The sequence below is a fragment of the Tachyglossus aculeatus genome, chromosome 21 (assembly GCF_015852505.1).
Source record: "Tachyglossus aculeatus isolate mTacAcu1 chromosome 21, mTacAcu1.pri, whole genome shotgun sequence".
Classification (NCBI taxonomy): domain Eukaryota; kingdom Metazoa; phylum Chordata; class Mammalia; order Monotremata; family Tachyglossidae; genus Tachyglossus; species Tachyglossus aculeatus.
In genome coordinates, this window is record NC_052086.1 from 46,951,279 (window position 1) to 46,967,677 (window position 16,399).

General features: G+C 52.9%; 1 protein-coding gene across 1 annotated transcript in view; it reads left to right on the forward strand.

The window, feature by feature from the left end:
* LMF1 (lipase maturation factor 1) overlaps positions 1 to 16,399 on the forward strand; it is a 233,059-nt gene that overhangs the window by 178,404 nt on the left and 38,256 nt on the right. Inside the window, exon 6 of the mRNA XM_038762772.1 lies at positions 15,431 to 15,598. Coding sequence (XP_038618700.1) covers positions 15,431 to 15,598 — 168 coding nt within the window. The remainder of the gene's footprint in view (positions 1 to 15,430; positions 15,599 to 16,399) is intronic.

Consider the following 16,399-nt stretch of genomic DNA (forward strand, 5'->3'; position numbering starts at 1 on the left):
TCTGTCGGCAGAACTCGGCCCCCGTGGCGGCGGTGACGGGGAGGAATAGCGGTACGGGCACGGGCCCTCTGGCATCCTGGGGGCCACCCAGGGAGCAGCCGTCCGACCCTGCTGCAGCTCTGGTGCGAGGGAGGAGGAGAAAGAGGAGGAGGAGGGAAACAGTGCCCCGAGGCCCGCTCATTCCGTGGTGTGCCGAGCTCTTTGCTGAGCACTGGGGAGAGGACCGTACGGTCAGTAGAAACGATCGGTGCCCTCAAGGAACGTTCAATCTACTGTTTGAAGAGCACTACCCTGAGCTCTTGGGATACAGTAGTAGAGTTTTTTTTTTCTTTTTCCTTTTTTTTTCTTTTCATGGTATTTGTTACATGCTTACTATGTGTCAAGTGCTGTTTAAAGCGCTGGGCTAGATAGAAGCTAATCAGATTGGACAAACTCCCTGTCTCACATGGGGCTTACAGTCTTAACCCCCATTTTACAGATGTGGCACAAGAAGTGAAGTGACTTGCCAAAGGTCACACAGCAGACAAGTGATGGGGCTGGGATTAGAAACCAGGTCCTTCGGACTCTCGGGCCTGTGCTGTTAGACGTGACCCCTGCGCTCAAGGAACTTTCAGTCTTCTGTGTGCAGTGCGCTGGACTAAGTGGTTTGGAGGACACCGTAGCATTAATAGATCTAATCCCTGCCATCAAGGAGCTTACAGTCCAGCAAGGGAGACTGACGCTAAAGTAAATTACAGACCAAAACAGCCCGCCACCCGGGGGGCACCCTCAGCTAGCCTCCTCACACATGGACCTAAGGTCCAGCCCCACCCAGGCTGAACCTTAGGATGTCCTGCCTCCTCCGGGTGGACTTGCAGGGTGCCCTGCCTCCAGGTGGACCCCCAAGATCCTCCGCTTGCTCTGCACCCAGGCGGCCTCAGCCCCAAGCACTCGAGGTGGCCAGAGCTGGAGCAAGCTAACTCCTTTCACCTTTTACAGCCTCGTAAAAACAGGTCAGCTTCTGGGTTTCCAGGGCTGGGCGGGCCCAGGGCCCCGGGGAAGAGCTGTCTGCAGTTTCTCTGAAACCCCTTGTGAGCCACCGCGGCTGTTTTCGCCAGCAAAGTTACAACTTGTTGGTTTTTCCCTGGCCCGGCCTGGCCCGCCGGCGATGGCGGCAGCAAGGGCGACGGCGGTGAGGGCGGCGGCGGTGGTAGCAGCCACTGCCTTCCCACGTCTTCTGCTACCGTGGGGTCCAGAGCCGCATCGCTGCCAGAGGAGGTGGGCCATGGCTCCGCCGGGCTGCTTCTCTGGCCCCGTGGGGCGAGAGAGAAGCCCCCAACCGGGGCCGGGGGCAGGGGGCGGGGGGGCCGGCGGTGGCGTACTGGGGCAGCCGCTCTTCTGTCGGCTTCATTCATTGCAAGGGCCGAGACCGGGCGGGCAGCGGCTCCGGGGGGATTGCAAGTTTGACTTGGCCGAGGATGAGGAAGGCCCCGGCGGGAGCAGCCGAGCATCGTCGTCAGTGGGTTGTGGGGCTCCTGCCCAGGGCACAATTCCCTCTTTATGCAGACGTTTCATGAAAGGCTCAGTGTCAGGCGCGATTTGGGAACGAGGCCTGCCAGAGGCCCGGTGCAGAGTCCTTGCAGGAAATTAGACTGCCCCGTCTCCCGGCCCGGGTCTCTGGCCCTGCGTGGAGGACCGTGTTCGTGAGCACATGAGAGGGCTCCGTGGAGCAGAGCCGGCCCAGCTCCGGGCCCACAGCCGCTCCCCCAGACCTGGGCAGTGGGAGTGAGGAGAATGTGGCAGGGACCATGTCTACTGAGACTGTTGTCCTCTCCTGAGCACTTAGTACAGTGCTCTGCACACCATAGGCACACTCAGGCACTACCATCAGTCAATTGACTGGTTGGAGGGCAGCAGAGAGGCTAGCAGGGCTTGGGGAGGGAAGGTGATCAAAAGATGGGGAGTAGGGGGAGCGGGTAGGAGGTGGAAGTGGGTTCAAGAGAGCTGCCTGTCCTCCCGGGGTGATGCACTATCTGAGGAAACAATTATGCACACACATGGGGTGTTCAACGAACTCATCCAGTGAGTACTACTTGTTGCTGAATTGTACTTTCCAAGTGCTTAGTACAGTGCTCCGCACACCGTAAGAGCTCAATAAATACGATTGAATGAATGAATACTACAGCACAGGTTTTCTTGCCCAGGGGCTTGTGGGAGAGTGTGCCCTCAGACTCCAGGAGTGCCAATGATAGTCATGCCTAGTCTCTGTGGACTCGAGGTCGACCTCTTGCTTGTCACGTCAGTCACGCTTGCCTACCCGGAGTCTGTTTGCCTTCAGACTGAGTCTGCGACCTGCATGGTCGAGTGGGTGGTGGGCAGACAGACAGATGGCTGACTGGCTGGATGGGAGGGTGGATGGGTGGGTGGATGGATGGATGAGCGGACAGACAGACCAATGACTGGCTAGATGGATAGACGGACCAACAGGTGGCTGGCTGGAAGGACATGTGTACAACATGTGGATGAGGTGGGCAGATGGACGGACAGATGGATGAGGTGGACACACAAATTCATTAAGTGTCCCATATTTTTAAGTGTTATTAAAATGACATCTCCTCCAAGAGGCCTTCTCTGACTAAGCCCTCATTTCCCCTATTCCTTCTCCCTTCTGCATCACCCTTGCACTTGGATTTGCACCCTTTATTCACCTCACCTTCAGCTCCACAGCCCCAGTGTTCTGCCAATCCATCTCAATCAATCAGTCAATCAGTCGTATTTGTTGAGCGCTTCCTGTGTGCAGAACACTGTATTAAGTGCTTGGGAGAGTACCACGTGACAATGTAACAGAGTTGGTAAACGTGTACCCTGCCCACAATGAGCTTACAGTCTAGAGGGGGAGACAGACGTTAATATAAATAAGTTACAGATACGTATGTAAGTGCTATGGGGCTGAGGGAGAGGTGAATAAAATGAGAGCAAGTCCAATTGCAAGGGCGATGCAGAAGGAAGTGGGAGAAGAGGAAATGAGGGCTTAGTCAGGGAAGGCCTCATGGAGATGTACCTTCAGTAAAGCTTTGAAGATAGGGAGAGATACCGTGGTGACAGGCCGGGGTCCTATAATAATAGTAGTAATAATAGTAATAGTAGAATTTGTTAAGCACTTATTTTGTGCCAGGCACTGTAGTAAGCACTGGGGTGGATACAAGCAAATAGGGTTGAACACAGTCCCTGTCCCATTCACAGTCTCAATTCCCACTTTATAGATGAAGTAACTGAGGCCCAGGGAAGTGAAGTGACTTCCCCAAGATCACACAGTAGACATGTGGTGGAGTCAGGATTAGAACCCAGGCCTTTCTTAGTCCCAGGCCCAGGTTCTTTCCACTAGGCCATGCTGCTTCTCCTGCCAATCCATCCCCTGTCTGGCGTGGGCTCAGACTCATCACCGCATTCACGGGGACCCGATGTAGCGGGGTGATGGCCCTAGAGCCAGGTGGAGATTGGTCCGCCTCTGACAAATCTCATGTAAGGCTCCACGAGACGTTGTCACGTGACGTTGTGGACCAGCAAAGAGGTGTCCACTATCTGCAAGCACATCAGGGGCTGGCTCCGCAGTGTCCTGTCCCCTTTGTGCAGGGAGATGGGGCGGTCCAGTGGACAGTGCACAGGTCAGAGAGGCAGGGGGAGTCCCAGATTTGAGTCCCGGCTGTACCCCTGGCCTACCGTGTGACCCTGGTTAACCTCTGTGGACCTCCGTTTCCTCCTCCGTCTAATGGAGATGAGATCCCTGTTCACCCACTCTCTCTGCTTGAGCCCCAGGTGGACCAGGGACTGCTATTAGACCACTATTCTAATCCCGACCCTACCACTTGCCCGCCGGGTATCCTTGAACCAGTCACTTCACTTCTCTGGGCCTCAGTTATCTCTTCTGTAAATTGGGAGATCCAGTACCTGTCCTCCCACCTATGTAGCCTGGGAGCCCCATGTGGGACGGGGGCTCTGTCCAATCTGATTAACCTGTGTCTACCCCATCACTCAGAACAGTGCTCAACACATAGTAAGCGCTTAACAAATACCATGATTATTAATTATATTATTATAACGCAGTCCACAGACTTTGCTATTGTAACGCTAACCTCCTCACTGCACCTCTGTCTCATCTGTCTCGTTGCCAGCCCCTTGCCCGTGTCCACTCTCTGGCCTGGGACTCCCTCCCCCTTCATATCCAACAGCCCACCGCTCTCCCCACCTTCGAAGCCTTAATAAAATCACATCTCCAAGAGGCCTTCCCTGGCTAAACCCTCATTTCCCCTATTCACTGTCCTTTTGGTGTTGCTTCTGCACTTGGATGTGGCCCTCTTTAGCCCTTGCTATTCACCCCAGCCCACAGCAGTTGTGTGATACCCGATTATCTTGTATCTACTCCAGTGTGAGAAGCAGCATGGCTTAGTGGAAAGAGCCCAGCCTAGGAGTCAGAGGACCTGGGTTCTAATCCCGGCTCCCCAACTTGTCTGCTGTGTGACCTTGGGCAAGCCACTTATATTGTACTCTGTGCCTCAGTGACTTCATCTGTAAAATGGGAATTAAGACTGTGAATGCCACGTGGGGTAATCCGATTACCCTGTATCCATCCCAGTGCTTAGAACAATGCTTGGCACAAAATAAGAGCAAGTAGCTTAGTGGAAAGGGCATGGGTTTGGGAGTCAGAGTACGTGGGTTCCAATCCCGTCTCCACCACTTGTCTGCTGTGTGAACTTGGGCAAGCCTCTTAACTTCTCTTTGCTTCAGTTACCTCACCTGTAAAATGGGGGTTAAGACTGTGAGCCCCACGTGGGATAATCCAATTATCTTATAACTACCCCAGCGCTTAGAACAGTGCTTGGCATATAGCAAGTGCTTTACAAATACCATAATTATAATTGTAATGTTTCACTCTGTCATTTCCCCTAGCTGTAGTTTATTTTATCATCTGTCTCCCCCTCTAGTCTGTAAATTCCTTGTGGTTTCTCCCCATTGCCAGTGAGATCATGGTGGGCAGGGAATGTGTCTGTTTATTGTTATATTGTCTTCTGTATTTTTACCAAGAAAACTCTATTGATCCACTACCAGAACGATTGCAGATGGAGGTGGGGCGTTCTGGGAGAAATGTGTCCATGGAGTCGCTATGGGCCGGAAATGACTCGATAGCATAAGACAAGACTAGATTGTTATATTGTACTCTCCCAAGCATTTAGTACAGTGCTTTGCACACAGTAAATGCTCAATAAATATGATTGAATGAATGGATGAATGAATGGAAAGAAATCAGGTGGTCCAACTCTATCATAGTGTGCTCAGCACCCAGTAGGTGCCCAATAAATACCATGGATTCATGTATCCCAAAGTACAATGTGGCCTTTGGCAAAAGGATAGTTTGAAGTCTGTATATAAGGGTGAAATTTCACTATCTGAGTTTTCTTCACCGATTCCAAGACTGTTCTGGTTTGGGGGGTTTCTCCCAGGGCACCGCAGTGGAAGGAGAGGAGAGGGACCGGTAAGGGGTTGTTGGAGGGATGGCGGTTGCTCTGCGAAGAGCTGATGGAGCGAACGTGGGGGTTTTCAGAGGATCTGCGGACTTCTAAGAATGGCTGAATGAGAGATGGTGGACGCTCTGGGAGGAGCCAGAAGGGTGGCCAAGGACACTATGCTCTGAGAAGGTGGCTGCAGGGACCGCAGGGTCTCTGGAAGGGGCTGGAGGAGTGATTTTGGCCACTGTGCTCTGGGAGGGGCCGGAGGAGTGACCGCCTCCTCCCTCCCTCCTTTGCTTCCCTGAATCAGCCATTCCCTATGTCAGCCATTCCTCCCTCTTCCCCTTTCCCTCCCTTCCCTGCGTCGGCTGCTCTCCCCTCCCCTTTGCCAACAATTATCTGTGTCAGCAGTTTCCCTCTCCTGTGTCGACTGTGTTCTCCCTCTCTCCCGCCTTTCCCGACCGTCCCCTCCTTTCCTCCCCTGAGCCAGTGACCAAAGGTCTTCACACACCCTTCCCCCTCATTGCTCTGTAGTGCACCTTTAGTTTTGCTCTGGGCTAATCCCTTGGGGAGGGAGGTCAAGGAAGACAATGATGACGGCGAAGATGAAGGAGAGGATGACGATGAAGGCCGCCAATGGCAGTGCAGTGACCATGAGGACAGTTGATGATACTGTTGAAGACGGGGGCTGTTCTGCTCTCGAGATTGATGGCAGAAGTGACTGAGATGGTTGAGGGTGACGCCAACCATCACAGAAACAGTGACAGGGACAGCAGCGATGGGTATGTTGGCACCGCCGTCGGTAGAGGGTGACGCCAGTGGTGCCAAGGAAAGTGACAGTAATGCTGGCAGTGACACAGACATCGATGATGATGAAGATGACCAGGGATGTTGGTGATGATAACAACGACGCTGAGGCCGGAAATGACGGTGACATGGGCTGGTGATGATCATGGTGACACAGACGGTTGATGACGGTAGTGATGAAGATCGTGATGATGGGAAAGATGACAACGGCAGTGAGGACGGATGAGCCAGAGATGCAATTAGCGTGAAGTTCTGTCAGCGACCTAGGGCTGCTTCCCAAGGCTCCACGCCGGGCCCCGGCCTTGGCTAACTGTTCAGGTGGACAGGGAACCCTCCTGTTCCTGGGCTGACTGAGCATGGGAAACATCAAGAAACGAGTCCCGAGGATAATCCCCAGATAGCTGGGCTTATTTAAAAAGAAATCAGTTTTGTGGGAATGAAGCGAAAGTATTTCCTCGCTGTCCAGTCTAGTGTTGGGTATCGTTTTTCTCTGGAATGACCTGGCCTTTCACCTCATAAATTTGGGCCTGCTTTAAGTCATCAGTCTTCTTCCATATGTGGCGCTGTGCTTTCAGTCAAGTCCCTATCTGCACGCTTGTTCAAAATGTAGGTGCCACTCAGGACATGCCTTTTTATGAAACACGCATAACCGTACATGTATGCACGTGCGTGCGCGCATGCACACACACACACACACACACACACACACACACACAGTCGAGATCATTCTTGGCCAGTTTCCTATCTTTGCCAGGCAGCCCCAATGACTCGCTTGGGGTGGAATCGCTCATCCTTCCCCATCAAATGTCAGAGCGAGGTCCGGGACAGGCCGGAGCTCAAGTGCCCATTGGCAGAGTCCTCTGCCTGGTGGGCAGTTTGACCATAGGGTATATTTGGGGTTTGGGTTATGCAGGAGGAATGTGAATTTTATTCCAAGTTGTCTGGTGTCTCTGAGAGCCCCAGGACCTCCAAAAACCAGACGAGATCAAGACAGCCAAGTAGTGATCCTTAGCCAGAGCTCCAGGTGGGTCAGTGGAGCGACTGACTCTAGCAAGAGTCACTATGGCCCAGACCCAGATGCAGATGAAGAAACTCCTGCAGGGAGCAGGATGCCCCTTTGCACCTTTGCCACCTCCCAGTGCAGGCTTCAGCCAGCTCCAGGGTCCGCCCCTCACCAGAGAGGGGGGTTTCCCTGGATGAGCAGGCCACACTGGGGGAGGGGGCATGCCGCCAGCTATCTGAGCGAGCAGAGGGCTGAGGAAGTGGAGCGAGGAGGAGGAGGAGGAGGTGGACATCTGGGAGGTGTGCATCATCATCGCTGTCTGGGCTGGATGGAGAGGGAAGAGACACGTTAGGAGAAACTCACCCGGTGCCTTCTGTTGGCCAGTGTGGAAGGGGCACGTTGGGAGAATGAAGGCGGGAAAGCAGTCAGAAGGTAGGGGTGGTTAGGGCCCCAAGGCCATGCTTGCAGAAAGGAGGTCAAAGTGTGAGACTTGGACAAGTCACTCAATTTCTCTGTGCCTCACTTCCTTCATCTGTAAAATGGAGCTTAAGACGGTGAGCCCCATGTTGCATAGGGACTGTGTCCAACCTGATTAGCTTGTATCCACCCTAGCACTTAGTACAGTGCCTGGCACATAGCAAGCACTTAACAAATACCATAAAAAAAAGAGAGGCCTTCATTGGTTGGTGGTCGGCCACAGACCTGGGCCAGGGCGCAGCCAAATCGCCCCAGAAAAAGGCCTTGGTCCCCAGTCCTGATCTCCAGGGACCCTTGAGAATACTGAGCCTCTTTTGCCCACCTGGGAGTGACAGACAGATGTGGTGTTTGTCACATAGTAGAGGTGGCAGAGTGTTATGGTGGCAAGAGGACACAGGAGGGGCAAAGAACCTGAGACCCCTGAGCTTCTCCAAGACCTCAGCCTCTTGGGATGGAAGGGGTCAACCCGAGGCAGGAGAGTTGGCAGGAATTCTAAGGAAATGAGTGAAGCAGCAGTGAAGAGAAGCAGCATGGTGGAGTGGATAGAGCACAGGCCTAGGAGTCAGGAGGTCATGGCTTCTAATTCTGGCTCCACCACTTATCTGCTATGTAACCTTGAGCAAGTCATTTCACTTCTCTGTGCCTCAATTACCTCATCTGTAAAATGGGGATTGAGACTGTGAGCCCCACGTGAGACAGGGACTGTGTCCCACTTGGTTTGCTTGTATCCACCCCAGCAGTTCAAACAGTGTGTGGCACATAGCAAGCTCTTAATTAATACCTTAATTATAATCTGAAGCAAATTCTTCCATGACCCCCTAGTGGAATAATGGTAATAATTGAGGTATTTGGTAAGCATTTACTATGTGCCAAGCAATATGCTAAGTGCTAGGGTAAATCTAGGTTAATCAGATCGGACACAGTCCCTATCCCACACCAGACTCACAGTTTAACGGGGAGGGAGAACAGGTTTCGAATTCCCATTTGACAGATGAGGAAATTGAGGCCCAGAGAAGTGAAGTGAGTTGCCTAAGGTCACACACAGAGCCGGGAGTAAAACTCAGGTCTCCTGGCTCCCAGCCCCATGCTCTTTCCACTAATCGAAGGGCTGGTAATCATGAAGAACTTTGTGTTGTGGAAAAGTTGCACTGTAGCAATCGTCAATCAATGGGGAAGACTGGGGGATGGGAAACCACCCCTTGCCCTCCCCCTTCCTCTACCCCTGCACCATTCCCTATGGGCGGATGCCGTTCAGTGCAGTCTGACTGCGGCGAACACCGAGCAGGTGCGGAACCCAGAGAGACATCCCATCTGTCCCAGGTGGGATGGTCAGGTGGACAGATGCTGGGAGAAAAAGCAGCTTTGAGCCCCGACCCACTTTGAACTATTGCATTTGCTGCCCTGGGGAGGATGTGTGAGCTGTGGCTCCTTGGCTGTCTCTGTCTCTCTTTCTCTCGATCCATTCATGGTATTTCCTGAGTGCCTCCTGGGTGCAGAGCACTGCACTGAGCCCTCAGGAGAGGACAGTATTTTTTTCTAATTAGTGATGTGTATATAGCTGTAATTCTATTTATTCTGATGGTATTGACACCTGTCTACTTGTTTTGTTTTGTTGTTTGTCTCCCCCTTCTAGACTGTGAGCCTGTTGTTGGGTAGGGACCATCTCTATATGTTGCCAACTTGTACTTCCCAAGCGCTTAGTACTGTGCTCTGCACACAATAAGCGCTCAATTAATACGATTGAATGAATGAATGAATGATTGACTCTGTATGCCAGAGTTGGTAGACATGAGGAGCTCACAGTCTAGATGGGGAGACGTTAATTAATATAAATAAATAAGTGACAGATATGTACATATGTGCTGTGAGGTTGAGAGTAGGGTTTACATTGAATGCTTAGACTCAACACAGAAGGGAGGAGGAGGAGTCTCTCTGTGTCTCTGTCTCTCCATATCTCTCCCCCAGTGCCTCCCACTCCGTGTTTCAGTCCTGGGGGAAAGTTGAGGTGGCCCGGAGTCTCCAGGTCACTGCCTACCTTTTACAGTTGTGCTGGCATCGAGTCAGTCCCATGGCTCCCTGGCTGCCAGAGGCAGAGCTGGAACCGACTCCAGGCCAGGGGTTTGCCCCAAGTTGGTGCCGCCAGCCTGGGCCGGGGGAGGGGCTCTCAATCAGTCAATCAATCAATCGTATTTATTGAGCGCTTACTGTGTGCAGAGCACTGTACTAAGCGCTTGGGAAGTACAAGTTGGGAACATATAGAGACAGTCCCTACCCAGCAGTGGGCTCACAGTCTAAAAGGGGGAGACAGAGAACAAAACCAAACATACTAACAAAATAAAATAAATAGAATAGATATGTACAAGTAAGATAAATAAATAAATAAATAGAGTAATAAATACGTACAAACATATATACATATATACAGGTGCTGTGGGGAAGGGAAGGAGGTAAGATGGGGGATGGAGAGGGGGACAAGGGGGAGAGGAAGGAAGGGGCTCCTTCCAGCCAGGGTTGGAGACCTTCCTCTCCCTTTTAGAGTCCTGTGGGACACTTGATTATTCAGCGATGACCCCAGAGCCATCAGCCTCCCAGCACCCCAAGCCCACTAGCCCTTGCCTTTCCAAATCTTCCCACCCTCTCCTCAGTCGCCGTGGTCTCACAGCCCACCAGTCCCCACAGCACTCCCAGACCTCCGACTACCCCCCAGGCCCTCTCAGCCCCCAAGCTTTTCTAGCCCCTCTTGCCATCAAATTCCCCAGTCCCCACATCCCCCTAGATTTCCCAACGCCCCCAGCTCCAGAAGTTAGAATGGTCAAGTGGGCCCCCAGTGGCCCCATACTCCCCCTGCCAGCCCTACACGTGACGGCCAACTGTGGAACAGCGCGCCAGTGGGCCTACTGAGTGGCACGCTCTGAGCCCACTCTCCATGCTCTCGAAGCAGCGTGGCTCAGTGGAAAGAGCCCGGGCTTTGGAGTCAGAGGTCTTGGGTTCGAATCCCGGCTCCACCACGTCTGCTGTGTGACCTTGGGCAAGTCACTTAACTTCTCTGAGCCTCAGTTACCTCATCTGTAAAATGGGGATTGACTGTGAGCCCCACGTGGGACAACCTGATCACGTTCCATCCCCCCCCAGCGATTAGAACAGGGCTTTGCACATAGTAAGCGCTTAACGAATGCCATCATTTTTATTATCATTATGCTGCCCATCATGAGCTCAGCCCCGAAAGTCCCACCCACCCTGCCAGCCGGGCAGCCCACGGACCCCGTTGTATGTGGTGGGGTGGGGGTGATGTCACTTGTCATTCCTGCTGCCCTCCGGAGATGGCAGTTGTCGGGGTCTTGCTGAACTGAGCTCTGCCCCACGAGCTGCCGCCGGAAGTCCCCTTGGCAGTCTGCTCTGTTTCCTGAAGCCCAGTGGCCTCAGCCAGGGATTGCCCTTCCCATAACAAATTAGAGTGGTATGGTCTGTCACCCACAGCCCCCTACCCCCAGACCACACCTGCCCCATCTCCGAAGCCTCCTGAACAGGCACCCACTTCCTCCAGGAGGCCTTCCCTGAGTAACTCCCACTCCAACACCAACTGCCATACCACCCCCTCCCCATATCCAAAGCCTCCTGAATCCCCACCTCCTCCAGGAGACCTTCCTTGATTAACTCACACCCCCATGCCTACCCCCAGACCTCGCCCACCCCATCCCTGAAGTCTCCTGAGCCCAGTTCCTCCAGGAGGATGTCCCTGATTAACTCCCACCCCCACTCACTGTCCACACCCTCTCCAAGACTTCCTGAACACCCACCTCCTCCAGTAGGCCTTGCCTGATTAACTGATTTGGAGCCTGAGAATAATAATAATAATGATGGCATTTATTAAGCACTTACTATGTGCAAAGCACGGTTCTAAGCGCTGGGGAGGTTACAAGGTGATCAGGTTGTCCCATGGGGGGCTCACACTCTTCATCCCCATTTTACAGATGAGGGAGCTGAGGCCCAGAGAAGTTAAGTGCTTTGCCCAAAGTCACACAGCTGACAAGTGGCGGAGCCAGGATTTGAACCCAAGACCTCTGACTCCAAAGCCCATGCTCTTTTCCACTGAGCCATGCTGCTTCTCTAGTAGCAGAAACATGGATTGTGTTCACGGCTCCGAAGTGAATGCTTCCTTCCCTGACGGCCTCTGGTTTGGCCGGTGGAGGACTTAGCAGTGTTGAGCTCTAATGGTTCTGGTAATGAACAGAACTGACCCCAAGGTACCTGTGGAGCAGCAGGCGTGGGTGGGATGGGATGGGGCGGGGCAGGGTTCTTGCATTAGTCCTCAGGCTCCTTGGAGGACAGAGGCTGCAGGCCAAGGGATCCTCACGCCTCCCCCACAAGTTCTCCCAGGATATGGAGACACTGCCCAGTTCAGGGCTGGAGGGGCAGGACGGGACAGCCTGGGGAGGCACCACCCAGCCCGGCTGCCCAGCTGGACTGGGACTTGCTTGTCAATTTGCATCCAGGAACTGGGGGCAGAGAGCTGCACACCAGCCAAGATCAACTGGAAAATCAGCTTACGTTCCCTAAATCTTTCGGCCAAGGTTTTCCGTCCTGTCGTAGCACAGAACGGGACTGAGCAGATTCAAGTGCGGGGAGCTGGGGTGGGGGTGGGGGCCCAGCCAGAGACAGGGCAAAAGCAGAAACAGAGATGGGGAGGACAAGAAGCCCCGGGGAGATGGAAGCATTATTTTCCCTTTGTCAGCCTCCTTTCAGATGGGTGTGACATGTATGCGTGTCTGCGTGCAAGCGTGATGGCCCCTTGCTCTATGGGAACCATCTCCAAGCTTTGCTGTGTGTTTGCTCTGTGTATGCTGTGTGCTGGTGTGTTTGCTGTGTGTTTACTCTGTGCTTGTTGCCTGTTTGCTGCATGTTTGCTATGTTTTCTGTTTTCCCCCTACCCAAGGAGAGGCAGGACTCACAGCAGAAGAGGGAGCAAAGGGGGTGAATTTTGGGGAAGCCAGGCAGGACTGAGTAAGGCCCAGGGGCCTGGCCACCTCTTCTCTGGGCTAACCCGGAGGTGGGGGGCCATGACTTCTGACCCCAAGTCCCACCTGCCCTGGACGCGGACCGGCAGCAGGTCCTGTCTCGTCGGAGGACTTCTTCCAGCGCGGTGTCAGATGAAAGAAGGAAGGACGGAAGAGAGGGAGTGAGGAAGGAAGGAAGGAAGGGAGGAAGGGAGGGAGGAAGGGAGGGAGGGAGGGAGGGAGGGAGGAAGGAAGGAAGGATGAATGGGATCTCGTCCCCAGGGGCAGTGGCCGCCTCAGACCCTGAGCAAGAAAGGACTTTATTAACTCCAGCTCTGCTACTAAAGCATTACAATCATTGTGGGCTTTGGTTCTGCCAGGCCCAGCCGGCTCCCCTGAATTGTTTGTATTTTTGATTTAGCCGCAAATAATTTAAAGATGTGTTGTGTCTCCTTCAATTACAATTGGCATTTTCAGCCTTGGAATAAAGATGGTGGATGTGGATTTGTTATAAAGGCAAAGGACACACATAACCTCATGTGTGCATATTTACTGGCAAACTCATCCTGCCGGAATACATATGTGTCCTTACGGCCACATTAATTTGTCTATTTCTGGTTTTCCCATCCATGTTCCTGGGTTGGGCACGAAGCAGCTCAGATTTCTGAATTGCCCAGAGAGGTTCCAGATGTTGCCCTGTGCCCTGTGCCCTGTGCCCCACTGGGAGGATGGGTAAATGTGCTCCCCTCTCACCCCTGTGGCGTGTTGTGAACTGCCTCATTTCTACATGTGGGTTGGAGGGGAGTGTGGACTGGTGGAAAGACCATGGGGCCGGAGTCCCGTGATCCAGGTTCTAGACCCACCTCTGTGCCTGGTTGGCTGTGGAGCCTTGGATGTGCCTCTTAATCTCTGAGCCTCAGTTTTCTTATCTGTAAAATGGGGATAAGAGGGACAGGGATGGCTCAGTGGAAAGAGCCTGGGCTTTGGAGTCAGAGGTCATGGGTTTGAGTCCCAGCTCCGCCAATTGTCAGCTGTGTGACTTTGGGCAAGTCACGTAACTTCTCTGGGCCTCAAGTTATCTCATCTGTAAAATGGGGATTAAGGCTGTGAGCCCCCCGTGGGACAACCTGATCACCTTGTAACCTCCCCAGCACTTAGAACAGTGCTTTGCACCTAGTAAGTGCTTAATAAATGCCATCATTATTATTATCTTTTAGACTGTGAGCCCACTGTTGAGTAGGGACTGTCTCTATATGTTGCCAACTTGTACTTCCCAAGCGCTTAGTACAGTGCTCTGCACACAGTAAGTGCTCAATAAATATGATTGACGATGATGACGAGGGATGCTGTATCCATCCTCTGCCAATCAATCCGTCACTGGTGGATTTTTGAGCACCCACTGAGTACAGGCACTGTTCTAGCGTTTGGAAGAGTACACCAGAAGCAAGATGCATATTTCCTGTCCTCAGGGAATTTACAGTCTGATGAAGATGACAAACAAAAATAATTGGCAAATGATGGGAGCAGGAGCAGGAACAAAACAACAGTATGGCAGACAGTAACTTAAGGATCTCAGAATGAAATACATAATAATAATAATTTAAAAAACTGGTATTTGCTAAGCACTTACTATGTGTCAAGCACTGTTCAAAGCACCGGTGTAGATTCAGGACCATCAGGTCAGACATACTCCTTGTCCCACATGAGGCTCACTGTCTAAGTAGGAGGGAGAAGAGGTGTTGAAACCCCATTTTATAGAGGAGGGACCTGAGGCCCAGAGAATCAATCTATCAGTGGTATTTATTGAGCACTTACTGTGCACAGAGCTCTGAACTAAAAGAGAGTTGGTAAATGCCTTCCCCTCCCACAAGGAGCTCATAGTCTAGAGAGGAAGGCAGACGTTAAAATAAATGTTACAGATCTGAACATAAGAGCTATGGGGCTGAGGCAGGGGTGAGTATCAAGTGTTTGAAGGGTCCGTTTCCAAGTGCATAGGCCAAATGCCCTATGGCTTACCTAAGTCATTGCAAGATGTGCCTCACCCAAGGTCCCACAGCAGGCAAGTGGTGAAGCCAGGACTAGAACCCGGGTCCTTTGAGTCCCAGACCCGGGCTCTCTTCACGTGGCCACACTGCTCCTCTGAGTGAACAATTCACTATACAAATAGCTGTGTTTGTTGCTGAGGGCTCAGTACAGGCCCCAGGGAAGGATGAAGGCTGACTGTTGGATTGACTGGACAGGTATCTGGTGATGAAGACTGGAAAGACTTCCTGGAGGAGGTAGACTCTTTTTAGGGCAACATTGAAGAAGGGGTAAGCTGTGTTCTGGTGGATTTGATAGGGGAGTGAAGGGAAGTGGCCCCAGGTCAGGGGACCGGGGTGAGCAGGTGGGTGGAAGCGGGAGGTTCTTGAGAAGAGTCCAGTTGGAGAGTTTAGGGGGCACGAAGTGTGCGATCTGGGGCCGAGTGGGTGAAGCAAACCAATATGTTCAGGGAGAGAGTCGGTGGGCGGTGAAGGAGCGTCTCTGCCTGGTGCATGTGGGGAGAAGGCAACCACAGGGAGTGTTTGAGGCATGGAGGGAAGCGTGCCCCGCCACTTGCAGGCCTCCCGTCCCCACCACTCCCGGTGCCCACTAACCCGGACCCCACGTGACTGTTTTCTTTGTAGACGCAGCCGGTGCCCAACCCCCTGGCCTACTACCTGCACCGCTCCCCATGGTGGTTCCATCAGCTGGAGACATTGGGCAATCATTTCATTGAGCTGGTCGTGCCCTTCTTCCTGTTCCTGGGCCGCCGCATGGGCATCATTCACGGCGTGCTGCAGATCCTCTTTCAAGTGAGTGCAGGTTCCTTCCCTCTTTCCTTCCCTCCTCTCCTTTCTCCCTCCCTCCCCATTAGCCAACAGCGGCTGACAGCCCAGGTGTCGGAGGGCATTCCAAGCACCCTTGGCGCCTCTCTTGGGGATGGCGGTGGCAGCTCTCATGGATGTTGCCCACACTGGCAGGGGTGGAGGTTGAGGTATCTCTGATAAAGTGAAGCAGGAGGCGGGGGTGCAGAGAGAGGAATCTCGTTACCCCAGAAGACCCTTTCCTGGGCTAGGCCGGGGGAAGATGTGGAGATTGGAGAACATAAAAACCTGAGAAGGGAGGTAGTCTTCCCTGTTTGCTGCCCTCCTACCACCTGATCCTGGGTACCAGCCTGCATGGGGAAACCCTACATACAGCCAAAGGCCTCTCTAGGGCACAAATAGATAGGAGCCATCGCAGAATTTAGTGGCCCAGGCAGCCCACTGAGACCAGTGGCTCACTGTAACTGGCTAGGGAGGGTCAGTCCTGAGTCCCCTGTGAGACAGCCCTCCTCCCCTGCCACTCAGGAGAACACGGGCCCCTCATTGCTTCATCTGGGTCCTGAACATCTCTGGGCTTCCCTTCCTAGAATGGGAAATATTGGGGGTCCCTGTCTCATGAACTCTTTCCTGCACCCTTTTGGCTGTGACCATGATGACCCCTTGCTCTGTGTGGGCAGGGAATGTGTGTATTTATCATTATATTGTGCCCTCTCCCAAGGGCTTAGAACAGTAAGTGCTCCATAAATGCAATTGACTGACTTCCTGACTGACAAGCACCCCTCCGATCAG